At 49.5% G+C, this 13,138-nt stretch overlaps 1 protein-coding gene across 1 annotated transcript in view; it reads right to left on the bottom strand.

Moving 5' to 3' along the window:
• Positions 1–13,138, bottom strand: part of GRIP2 (glutamate receptor interacting protein 2) — a 68,813-nt gene that overhangs the window by 50,863 nt on the left and 4,812 nt on the right. Inside the window, 1 exon segment of the mRNA XM_006868688.1 lies at positions 3,873–3,960. Coding sequence (XP_006868750.1) covers positions 3,873–3,960 — 88 coding nt within the window.

Here is a 13,138-nt window from a genome sequence, read left to right as displayed (position 1 = left end):
CTTGCGGTTTGCAGCCCGATTCGTAACCACTACACTACCAGAGCTCCTCTGAACAGGACACAAAACACAAACCCAGATATTGTCAAGTCAGCTTTGACTCATTGTGACCCCATACGTATCGGTAAACATAAGGGCTGATTTTCAAGAATAGATCACCAGGCCTTTCTTCCAAAGTGCCTCTGTTGTTGTTTTTAGGTACCATCGAGTCAGTACCGACTCATAACAACCCGATGCACAACAGAATGAAACACTGCCCAGTCCTGGGCCAACCTCACAACTGTTGCTACGTTTGAGCCCACTGATGCTGCCACTTTGCCAATCCATCTCGCTGGGGGTCTTCCTCCTTTTCTCCAACCCTCCACTTTACCAAACATGATATCTTTCTCCAGTGACCGGTCCCTCCTGACAATATGTCCAAAGTATGAGAGATGAAGTCTGGCCATCCTGGCCTCCAAGGAGCACTCTAGCTGTACTTCTTCAACACAGATCTGTTTGTTCTTTTGGCAGTCCATGGCACTTTCAATATTCTCCTCCAACACTATAGCTCAAATGGATCAATTCTACCATCTTCCTTATTCACTGTCCAGCTTTCACATGCATATGAGGTTATTGAAAATACCATGGCCTGGGTCAAGTGCATCTGAGTGCCTCTGGGTGTGCTCAAATATACTTGGTAAGTTTCTAAGTGTGTTACCCATCTGACAAGACAACAGACCCCAGACGAGGGGCAGCTGGGACCCTGGAAGACAGTAAGGTAGTCCAGGAAGCCCTGCGTTGAGGCTCAGGGATCCAACGGCCGGGCACATCAGAACGACCAGTAGTTGCCACATAACCAGGAAAGGCTGCCAGACTCAGGGCCACCATTCTGCATTCTGGAACCTGCTCTCCACTTTAGTCTGAAGCTGTCACTACCAAACGCAATTATTTTATTTCCTGACAGTACTTGCCTGGAGCAGTGAGAAGACTCAAAAGTCCTCTGTGTGACCAGCCATCCATGGCTTGGGCCCAGGCCACCTAACACTGTCCGCTCCACTCACTCCACCCGGGCCACACTATTTTATCACTTCCAAACACCAGTGGCAGGCCCACCTCATTTCTCCCAGATAGCCACGGATTTTCTCCCTCACCTCCTTCAAGAACTGGCACTTTCTTTGGGAGAATGTCCCCAACCAGCCCGTAGACACTTATCATTACTTCACCCCTACCCCTCCCGCACTGCCAACTGCCACCATCTCTGCTTTATATTCCTTCATAGCACTCAACATTATTTTATTGACTGCGCTATTTCTCTTACTGATTATCGACCTCCATCCACTAGGACATCAGATCCAGGAGTGTTGGTTCCGTCTATCAGTTCACGCTGTGTGTAAAGTGCTGTTAACATTGCTGAGCACCCCCATTTCCGGATGAGGAGAGGTGTTGAATGGCTCAGGGTCAAAGCCACGCCAGGACGCAATCCCAGGTCTCCCTAAATCCGGGTTCTGCTGCTGTCCACCTAGTGTGCTTCCCCACCTGGCCACAGCCCCTGCCTCGAGGGACTCCAAGGGCCAGACATGGTCTACTGGGAGGAGTGGGCAGTCTAGGTCACAGAGGAAGGATGATACCCCCAGCCTGCCTGAGCCTCCTCAGGCCCCAATGGGTGCCTCAAGTCCTGGGAACAAAGGCCTCTGTACAGCCTCCCATTCTCAAAGCAGGAAGATGACCACCAGTGAGGGGCTTCCTGCCAAAATTCATGGGCAGGCCTACTGTGAGTCCCAAAACCAACCAAACAGGGAGGTCACAGTTCCTCCCTGCAAAGAATGAGACTGGAGATGGCCAGGGTGGAAGCCTGAAAAAGGACAGTTGTTGGAAAAAGAAGCAAGCAGGAAAAGAGCACTGGGCCACAAGTCAAACGGACCTCCTGTGAGATGCTTGACTTTGGGGGTCTGTTTTCTCCTCCGAAGAATGTGGAGGGTGTGTGTAGCTCCAGGTCTGTCAATCAGACACCCGGTGATTGTTTCAGGGACAGGCATATTGACCCAGGCTGGGCCGATGAGAGCCGGTCCTGTGACTACGGCTGGAACAACGCAAGGACACACACTTTTTCTTTAGGGGTGACTGATTGAGCTGGTTGGCTCCAAGCTTAGAGGTGCCTTCTAGAAATGTAGTATCTGCTTGGAAATGAAGCTAACTCAAAGAGAGCCACTCCCATCAAATCAATTCCCACTTACACAGATCCTCCCGGACAGAGGAGAACAGCCCCTTAAAGTTCCCTAAACTGTAAATCTATGGGCGCAGACAGCTTCATCCTTCTCCTGAAGACCCGCTGGTAGGTCTGAACCACCAAACTTGCACTTAGCAGCCCAACTCATCCCACTGTGCTACCAGGGCTTCTGAACCCTGGTGATGAGAGCAAAGTGATGAGACCTTAGTCCTAATGAGCTAACTTAGTCCTAACTGATCTGGATGTCAGCTTTTGCCTTTTCTGAAAAAGAGCTTCAACACCGACTTCAACTGAAGTGGTGTGAGCCTGGAGAGGAGGCAGGTCAAGCAAGTCACCCAAAAGGGAAAAAGCTTTGCAAGTTAAGATAAGATTTAGCAAGTTCCCTCCAATGGAGGGTGGCTAGAAGTCCAGAGAGGACACTGGGACAAAAGTCCTAGCTGGTGATGCCGAGGCCCAAGAGGAGGAGCAGACACCTCCCTGGAAGTGGCCTAGCTGAGGTGTCCAGACCTCTGCTCCAGGATCAGGCAACCTCACTTAACTGGGCCTTGGACTCCAAATGCCAAGCCAAGAGGGCAGTTGCCCAAAATGGGACAAATCACATGCTTTCAAATCCTAGCGTTACCACTTCTGGCTGTGTAACCTTGGACAAGTTACTTAACGGCTTTGTGCCCAGTTTCCCCATCTCCAACTCACAGTATTGTTGGAGCATTAAGTGAGCTAACACATGGAAAGATCTTAGACCAGAGTGAGACCCCAACATCTATCACATATTGTTGCTATTAACAAAACTGAACCAACTTGACGGGTCCTGGTGTGGCAAGGTGGGTTAAAGCACTGGACGACAAAGTCGGTTTGAACTGCAAGATTGGTGGTTCAAGTTCACCAGCTGCTCCTCGAAAACCCGATACAAGGTCGCTATGGGTTGGAACCAACTCGATGGCACTTAACAACAACAACAACAACAAGGTGAGACCTAGAGGCGACCCAGTCTCTGGATCTTGCTGTAAGTGGGGAAGTTAAAGTTATCTGGATTCCAATCCTGGCTCATCCACTGAATTTTAACTGTGGGGCTTTGAGCAAGTCACCTCCAATCTCTGAGTCTCAGTTTCCTCATCAGAGCTGCTGAGAGAAGAAAATATCAAGGAAAATAGCAAGGGTGTGGCACATGGCATAAGGGCACAGAGGGGGCGTGACATCCTCCCTGTTCCTGACAAGCGCCCTGAAGGGGAAAGAAGAGACGTGGACTGTCTTCCCTGGAGCTCTCTTCCCTCCCCTAGGGTGCCAGCCAAGGGCCCCCAGGCAGGTGGGTAACTGCACCCACATTCCCAGAGTCTGGGGTGGTGTGGCTTCACCCACCTGCCCTACCCTGATCTGGGTTTAGGGCAGGGTGCTCACTCGTACCAGACAGCCTGGGCTCTCGCTGAGACTGCACAGCCTTCACTTACAGCTGCCAGCTCCCTCTGCTGTGGGACAGCCCTGCAGAGATATATACTTGCCCTGCTGTGGGTGGCTGTGACGGTCAGACCTCCCAAACCAGAAGCCCTCTCCCATGCCAACATTCTCCCCAAGTCCGGAGTCTCTAAGGAGTGACTGGACACTCTGGAGGGGCAGCAGCTCTGGAGGGGCAGAGGTCAGCCCATCACCCTGCCTACATGTCCCCATTACTCACCGGCCTCTCCAGGGGTCTCCCGACTGAGCCCACACAGCATGTCCACTATTGTCTCTCCTGCTACCCACTAAACTCCCTTGGAGCCAAGCTATTTGGCCCCTTCCGCACCCTCTCCAGGCTCATAGCTCCCACTGGCTGGGCACAGAATCCACCCACTGCAGCGGGCGGTTCCTCCCTTAAAGGGGACACAGTTGTTCTTGTGACTGGCTTTAGGACAGGGTCCGACACCCCCATGCATGTGAGTCTGGGTGGAAGGTGGAGGCATTTGAACCCGACATGAAGTGGGGCTTTCACAGAGTACTTCGACACAGCCCTACAGGATACCTGAGCGCCAGGCCCAGCTCTGCCCCTAACTTACCCTGGGAATTTGGTAAGTGACCTCTCCAGGCCTCAGTTTCCCTTCCTGGAAAAGGAGAGCAGTGCTTTCCAAACTTCAGTTATTTAAAACAGCCGATTCCAACCACATCCCAGGATGTAACAGACAAAGATCTCAGTTTCCTCTTCTGTAAAATGGGGGCTGGGAAGGAGTACCCCAGCAGTCTGCTATGTGGAGCTTCCACCTGTTAGTGATAGCTAAGAGAGAGAGCTGGACACAGCTCTGCCTGCTCTGGGCTTGATGGGCAGGGGCAGCTGGTCAGAGGCTCTGGTCACAGCTGGCCCTCAGCCTGGCACACTCCTAGGGCTCCTCCAAGCCACCCAGATTGACTGACTTGATTCAGTCTGGCACCTAGGGCCCCTCCTCCAGCTGCCCACAAGGAGTAGCTGGTTGGACTCAGCTGCTCCTGTTCACTAGCCTTTAATATGTGTTGGCACTAACTGAGTACCAGGCACAGTAGGTCCTGGGAAAATTGTGGGGACAGTGGCGTGAGGCACTAAGCAGTGGACAAGGACTCTGGTGCTAACAACTGATATGGCAACACATGCATCTGGCTGAATGCAACCTAGAATGAGCCAGCTCTGGGCCTTCAGGGAACAAGCAGGGTCCAGTCTGCTCTGTGTGTTCTGCAGAGGGGGGAGCGCAGCCTGATGGTTAGGGCCAAGGACCTTTCTCTGGGCTCCCTCCAGAGCATGATCACCCCGGATTCTTGGGCAGCCCCATGCCAGCTCCTGCCAGCTCAACACTAATGGCACCATCAGGACAACTAGATTCTAAATCCAGGGTCTGGACCACTTGCACTCTTGCACCCACAGGCTCCAGTTCCTTCTAAGATTGCCTGCCTCTCTGAATGACTTCAGGTATGTCACAAGTGCAGGGTCCAGGGAGGGGTCAGGGTGCATGCAAGGACAGCAGTGAGGCCACAGGTCAATGAGAGATTAAGGCTGGGTGGTGCTGGCTAGTAGCAGTTGTTGGAAGAATCGACAAGCAGGGTGTGGGGGTGTGGTAAGTAAGAACCTGACCATCACCAAGGAGCTGGTTCCCCTTTGGGGCAGTCCCAGGTCCAAGCTGACCCCATGGCCCTTCTCAAAGAATGAACTGCTTGCTCTCACAGGCCTTTGCCCACGCCATGCCTCTTTCCCCCATTTACTACCTCTTCAGGGAAGCACACAGGCTTTTGTGGGGTTACATCTGTCCCTTCTAAGAAAGTCTGTGCTTGTTACAGGATTGCATTTAAATGAGTGATTAAGACTGGCAGTTGGAAACCGTGCCAAGTCTCCATGTCTCTTGCTGCTTTTTTTGCAATTTGCTTTTGTGGATGAGAAAGTACTAGGAAAGCAGTGCTGGACTGGGGGCTGTTGGGCAGATTTCAGCATCTTTCTCTAGGGGCTTTCACTGTGCCAGGCATGGGACCCTGAAGTGACAAGACAGACGACAAACAGTACCTTCTCTTAGCCCTCTGTCCCTATCACCTTGAGTCCATTTTCACTTAATTTTATTCCATTTTAAGTTTGGAAGCAACATTGGTTCATTCTGAAACAAGGGAAAAACAAAACACCAAACCCACTGTCGTGGAATCAATTCTGACTGCTGCCAACCCAACAGGACAGAACTGCCTCCTAGGGTTTCCAAAACTGCCAATCTTTACAGAAGGAGACGGTCCCGTCCTTCTCACAACACTTAACCCACTGAGCCACCAGGGCTCCTTCTAAACAAGGGCAGGTAACTTGCCCAGGGCCACCCAGCAGGAGTCACAGCCAACTTGGCTGTTGGTAAGCACACTGCCCAGGGCATGGCAGTAGTTCAGGGGGCTAGAAGAGTGCAGATAAGAATCCTCTAGACTTTACCTGGGGAGCCTCGGGGAAGATGTTTCTAAGCCTGACTTTGGAGGGTGGGAGGGAACTTCTCAAGAAAAGGAAAAGACATTTCAGATGCCAGAGTCTGTGGACGGAATCCCAGCTGACTAGTAAGGTGTATGGGCAGAGCCAAACCAGGAAGCGTTGTCTACAAGCTCCCACTCCTTCGAGTGTGTATGCGGACCTGTGATGGCTTACTCACGAAGCAAGGAGCGCACAGGTGTGCTTGTGTCTGCTCACTCATCTGTAGCAAACAGTTTTTCCACATCAAAGATGTGATAAAAACCCACGTGAAGCTACTAACTTCAGATTAGTAAGTCTGTACATTCCTTGCTTCTTTGGTAGCCCACCCTCAGTGTGGCCCACGTGCCAACAGCATTGACATCATCCAGACCCTGTCACAAGGGCAGACTCTTGGGCCCCACAGCAGGTCTGCATCTTAGCAGGGTCCCCAGGTGGTTCGTATTGAGTTTGAGAAACTTATATGAAGGAAGCTCAGCTTTCAGCCTGCAGACAGCAGGGAGCCACAAACCATCGTAGGGCAAGAGGGTGAAAAGGCTTTGCCAACCCATCAGGCATGGAAAAGCTTACAGGAGCAGGGAGGAGAATTACCACCTTGGAGACAGCCTGGGAGTGAGCAGCGAGCAAGCAAAGATGACCCCTCAAGTCCAAGACTTCAGCCTCAGGAAAGCAGAGGATAAGGGGGACAGATTGCTGGGCATGCTCGGTGGCTGAAGCCAGGCCTACCAACGGCTGCAGTGACAGCACACAATGGTTGCACAATTTAAACACCCCAGATGGGATGGCATGTGCGGGGAATTAGGCAGCCCTGGGGAGACAGTACTCCCTCCATTGTTAGGAAAGGCCCATGATGCCTCTGAGCACCATGTCTTGGCTTTGGACTGCGCTGGGGGGAAAGGAGGTTGTGAGACAGTTGAGCCTGGAGTTTGATCACAGGATGAATTCCAGCCCAGTTACCTATAGGCTGTGTGAACTGGGGTCTGGGCTCAAACACTCTGGTCCTCAGCTTCTTCAGCTGTAGAGTGAGAATAATAAAAACACTCACCTTCTAAGATGCAACTATTGGTCTCTCCCCATCCAGAGCAAAGAAGAGTAAAGAAAATTCAAGACTCAAGGAAACACCTGGTCCAAAGGACTCATGGATCACATGAACCACAGTCTCCACTGCCCTGAGACCCGAAGAACCAGATGATGTCCAGCCTACCACAACCAACCACTCTGGTTGGGATCACAACAGAAGGTTCTGAAGAAAGTAGGAGACAAATGTAAAACAAAATGAAAACTCATAAAATGAGCAAACTTATTGGTCTGATCAAGACTGGTGGAACCCCAATACTTAGACACCTTCAAACCTGTAACTGAATCCACTTCCAGGGATGACTTTTTAGTCAAACGACACAGTCCTATGCAGTGTGCAGTTAACCCCCTGAGGAACATCCGCCTCAGATCAGTCAACCACTGGAAACCCAAAGGGCAGCATTTGCCCCAGAGCAAAGTTCAAGAAGCAGGAAAGACAGACAAATGGAAATGGGGACCCCAGGGAGGAAATGGGGAGAGTGCTGTTCCATAGAGGAGATTGCAACTAATGCTCCAAACAAAATCTGTAGAAATTGTTCAATGGGAAACTCATTTGTTCTGTACATTTTTAACCAAAGCATAATAAAATGCCCCCACCACCATCCCTACCTCCAAAAATGTCTGCCTTGAGCAATAGGCTCTTTTAAGATACCTAGACGGGATTCAACTAATAACTGCAACTCACAAGACTAGATAGGAAACTTAGTAGATAGTGAGCTGATGTTAATGGCAGGGGAAGGTTAGAGAAGAGGGTTAGAAAACATGTCACCAATGTCCCTGAATTGAACACAAAGAATTGGAGTAAGTGTATATTCTCAACAGCAAAGACAATAAAAATTTAGTTTTAAATAATAAACCATTCACCCCCTAGGTTGGGGAGACCACATGCTAGCAAATCACGAAGTGTCTCTCTAGTCACCTCCCTGCCAAGAATCTCATGCTAATGCTAAAAAACCGGCTGGAGAGGCAGAATTTCAAGGTGGTGGGTGCATAGGCCCTGGAGTCAGACCTGCTCAGGGTCAGCTCCCAGCAGCTGTCTGACTCTGGACAAGTCACTTGTCCTTGAGTCCTTGAGCCTGTGTCCCCAGCCATGAGTGATGAGGGGCAGACACATTGAAGGGCTTTGCAATCGGAGTATGGAGCACATGTTTCATGATTCAGCCCTACAGAGTCCTGGTGTGGTACCGTAGGATAAGCACTAGACCACAAGGTCAGTTTAAACCACAGGGTCGGCGGTTCAAAACCACCAACCACTCCCCAGAAATCCTGCGCAGGGTTGCTATGCGTTGGCACCGATTCAACGGTACTTACCAACAACAAGGCCCAGACCTGAGGTCTTTTCTTCCATCTCTTAGCAGGGAACACTGGTTCTAATGTTGGGACAATGCTTTAGTCCCCAGTGCAGGACTCCTGGCACAACTGGTCTCCTCCCACTAAATGGCAGTGATGACCTGAATCCTTGAGATAACCTGACACACTCCCACCTGCCTGGGAAAAGCAACTGTCACAATGGAGAACCAACCACACTGTACAGATGAGAAAACGAGGGGGGTTGTCATGTGAAGATGCATCTACAAGCAACAAAAGAATGCCAAGTATTGCTGGCATGAGACAATTCCTCCTGGCTCAAAGTGCTCTCAGAAGGAATAGAAATAGCCAATTCTCTGATCTGGAAATTTCTGTTCTTTAATGCCACTCTGCTGATGTTGCTGTGTGCTGGCCCTGCAAGATTGAAAATAGTGGCAGTGATGGTTCAATGGAAGAATTTTCACCTTCAGGCAGGAGACCTGGGTTCAATTCCTGGCTAGTGTACTACAGTACAGCCACCACCTGTCTGTCAGTGGAGGCTCCTAGGCTGCTGTGTGCTGAAGAGGTTCAGGGGAGCTTCCAGACTAAGTCAGACTAGGAAGAAAGTCCTGGCAATCTACATCCAAAAAAGCAGCCCACATATACCTTGTGTATCCATAAGCAATTATGGGCATGGTGCTTGATGGGCAGTGTTTTGTTCCATTTGCTATGAATGTAGTAGGAGACTAAGACAGAGTTTGGGATGTGGGAAAACTGATACCTGGGGAGGGTCTGGATCCAGGCTTCTGTCCTTCTCCCCAACCCAGGATGAGTCTGTCATAACCACAGGCAAGCTGTGTCCTGAACCCACTGAGGGCCCTGACTGACAACCGGAAATGAAGTGTGTGTGGGAGGGCGGCAGAGAAGAGATGGCAAAACAGGAGAGAAAGAAAAGAGGGTAACTGCTGATTACTGCTGTTGCTTCTTTCCCCCTCCGTCCACATACCACCCAAAGGGACAGGCCAAGACAGTCTCCTGTCTGGTCCCCTCAAGCACCTGCACATGGCACAGGAAGCCAGACACTGTTAGAAAGAAACAGTGTCTCTTGAGGAAGCCCAGCTGCTAATCCTGTGGCATCTTTGGGAATCCCTGACAGTAAGGGGTCACCAGCCTAGGGGCCTGGCCACTGAATCTCTTTGGAGAGAGAAAGCACTGAGTGGTGGCATTTCAGGAACACATGGTCACATTTAGGGAGGAATGGGTGTTCCTGGGCACCTCCAAGGAGGTGGCGATGCAGAAGACACAAACTGTTGGGAGAAGCAGCTGGGGTCTCTGCATACGGGACTGCAGTCAGTGCAGTGGCTGGTGAGCCTGTGGCTGAGCAGCACTGTGAACACCGGACTCAGACCCAGGGGCAAGCCTCTACCCTCTGTCCAGATACAAACACCCCTGAGAGAGAAAGGAAAGGGAGCAGCACTGATTGAGGGCCTGCTGGGCACCCAGTTCTTCCTGCACAGTGGCCTGTGAGTGACAGTAATGCATGTTTCATGCTCCAAGGCCCAGAGAGGGAAAGGGAGTTGGCCAGGGGACCCAGCTAGGACGCACTGAGGAACCAGGTGTGTGGCCACAGGGCTGAGCCTTACTCACATCATTGTTGTTGTTGTTGTTGTTGTTAAATGCCATTGAGTCTGTTCCGACCCATACAGGGTTTCTGAGGAACAGCTGGTGAGTTTGAACCACTGATGTTGCAGTTCAAACCAACCTTGCAGTCCAGAGTAGTAAGCACAGCGCCAAACCAGGACTCCCCCTCAGTGAGTTCACTTCACAGGAGGCATTCAAGTATCCTGTCCTTGGCTCCTTGGTACCTACTCTCTTCTTCCAGGGGAGAACGCTCCCCTTCTTCTTTAGAGTGAACCTAAGTGCCATCTCCACTGAGCAGCCCACCCTGACCATACCAGCTTGGTCCCTCAGTACCCCACACGTTTGCTCAACTGTCCATCAGTGGGACTTTTGACTGTCTATCAGTGGGACTTTTGACTGTCCATCAGTGTGGGACTTTTGACTGTTCATCAGTGGGATTTTTGATCGTCCATCGGTGTGGGACTTTTGACTGTCCATCAGTGGGACTTTTGACTGTCCATCAGTGGGACTTTTGACTGTCACAGAGCCTTGCACACCATAATTAATGTTAGGTGAATTAATGAATTAGAAATATATGGATGGCTATACATAATCTCTGAATTGCTCCCCTAGAAAGAAGTTCATCATTCTAACACCTCAGTCCAAGGTAGGAATCCTTCCTGCTGTCTGGTCCTTGCTTGTGGAGGTGGTAGTGGTCATGTGCCTTCTCGTCAGTTCTGACTCATAGCAACACTGTATAAGATTTCTGAGGCTGTAAATCTTTTTTTTCTTAACTTTTATTGTAAATTGAACGGAGGTTTACAGAGCAGATCATCAGTTTCATATTCAACAAATTATATAATTTGCTTCATTACAATGGTTGCAATTCTCTCCATTTACCAACAGTTAACAGCATTTACCTTGATTACTTTAACACTGCATTCCTCCCTCTGCCTCCCGCTCCCTTCATCTTTCCTCGGCTAATCTCCCTCTTGTTGTGTATCGCCTGCCCTATAAATCTTTACAGGAACAGAATGCCTCACCACCCCCACAAACAGGAAGCTCATCATTATGCCCTTAGTGCCACAATTCCTGAACAATTGTGAGGGGCAGAGACCTTTCCCAAGGTCACCCACAGGCTCCATATTGACTCTGACTACATGGCTATTAGAGGTTATGAGGTGTGGCCCCCTCCTTTGTCCGCCCACCTGCCCACTACATCTATTTATGAGTCACTGCTGCCTTGCCCAAGACAGCCATGCGGGGGCTGGAGAAACAAAATCACAGCAAGGGGAGGGAAGGGGCAGATGGGGGAGTCAGCTTGGGAGTTTTCAGGACAAGAGATCAGTGGAGGGGGGACACAGAAGGGAAACTGAGGCTCAGAGGAACAGGACTGTGCTCATGGACTCACAGAGTCAGGTGGGCTTCAGGTCTCCTGCCTGTTTGACTGATGTTCTTTCCAGCACATCAGACATCTCCCTAGAGAGGAAGACAGAGCTAGTGACCTTTGCAATTATCCAAGCAATTACAAGAGCAGATGGTCCTACTGGATTGTCAATGCCGTCTGACAAGAGAAGACAACGTGACAAGAACTGCACGGGTTCTGGGACAGGCTTGCTCAGACGTCCCCAACCCTGGGCTCAGCCCAGTTCTGCTCTGTCAGAAAGCCACGGCTGGGCTAGGGAGTGGGCACAGGCAGTGACCTGGGGCAGGGGGCAAGAGACCCTGTCTTGTGAAAAAGGAGTGGATCACCTGGAGCAGCAACCTGACCAGCTGATTAGAAGAGATCCATATTTGTCCCAACAAAATGTGAAAATCATTGAACAATATCATTAATATTATATGTAAGCAAAATTTTGCTGAAGATAATTTTTAAATGTCTGTCAGAAATTCAAGCTAGATTCAGAACAGGAAATGGGACAAGAGACATCATTGCTGACGTTAGATGGATCTTGGCTAAAAGCATAGAATACCAGAAAGATATTTATCTGTGCTTTATTGATGATGCTAAGGCATTCGACTATGTGGATCATAACAAACTATGGATAACATTGCGAAGAATGGGAATTCCAGGACACTTAATTGTGTCCATGAAGAAGCTGTAAATAGACCAACAGAATAAGGGGCTTCTTACTCTGTTCCAATAGAATAAGGGGATACTGAATGTCTTAAAATGAGGAAAGGGGTGCATTAAGGTTATATCCTTTCACCACACTTATTCAATCCCAATGAGATGGATTGGCCAAGTGGCAGCATCGATGGACTCAAGCGTGGCAACAGTAGTGAAGTTGGCCCAGGACAGTGCAGTGTTTCATTCTGCTGTGCATAAGGTCGCTATGGGTCGGTACTGACTCGATGACACCAAACAACAACAACATTCAATCTGTATGCTGAGCAAATAACCTGAGAAGCTGGATTAGATGAGCAGAACATTGTATCAAGATTGGAGGAAGACTCATCAACAATCTGTGATGTGCAGATGATACAATTGTGCTAGAAGTGAATAAGACTTGAAATTCTTACTGATGAAGATCAAAGCCTTCAGTATGGATTGCACCTCAATGTAAATAAAACAAAAATCCTCACAACTGGACCAATACATAGAGAAATGGTGAAAAGACTGAAGTTGTTAAAGACTTCGGTTTTCTTGGATCCACACTCAATACACATTGAAGCAACCCTCAAGACATCAAATGACGTATTCCATTAGGAAAATCTGCTACACAAGACCTCTTTAAAGTGTTCAAGAGCAAAGATGCCGGCTTGCAGACTAAGATGTGCCTGATCCAAGTATTTTCAATCGATTCATATGCATGTGAAAGTTGAACAGCGAATAAGGAAGACTGTAGAAGAATTGATGCATTTGAATTATGCTGTTAGTGAAGAATAATGAAAGCACCATGGACTGCCAAAAGAAAAAAATTAATCAATCTTAGAAGTCCAGCTAGGATCTTCCTTGGAAGCAAGGATGGTCTTCTATGGACAAGTCTGGAGGGACCAGTCCCTGAGAAGGACATCATGCTTGGTAA

The sequence above is a fragment of the Chrysochloris asiatica genome, unplaced genomic scaffold (assembly GCF_000296735.1).
Source record: "Chrysochloris asiatica unplaced genomic scaffold, ChrAsi1.0 scaffold00121, whole genome shotgun sequence".
NCBI classification, from domain to species: Eukaryota; Metazoa; Chordata; class Mammalia; order Afrosoricida; family Chrysochloridae; genus Chrysochloris; species Chrysochloris asiatica.
Note: the sequence above shows the minus strand (reverse complement) of the source record. Positions and strands in the feature narration are given on the sequence as shown.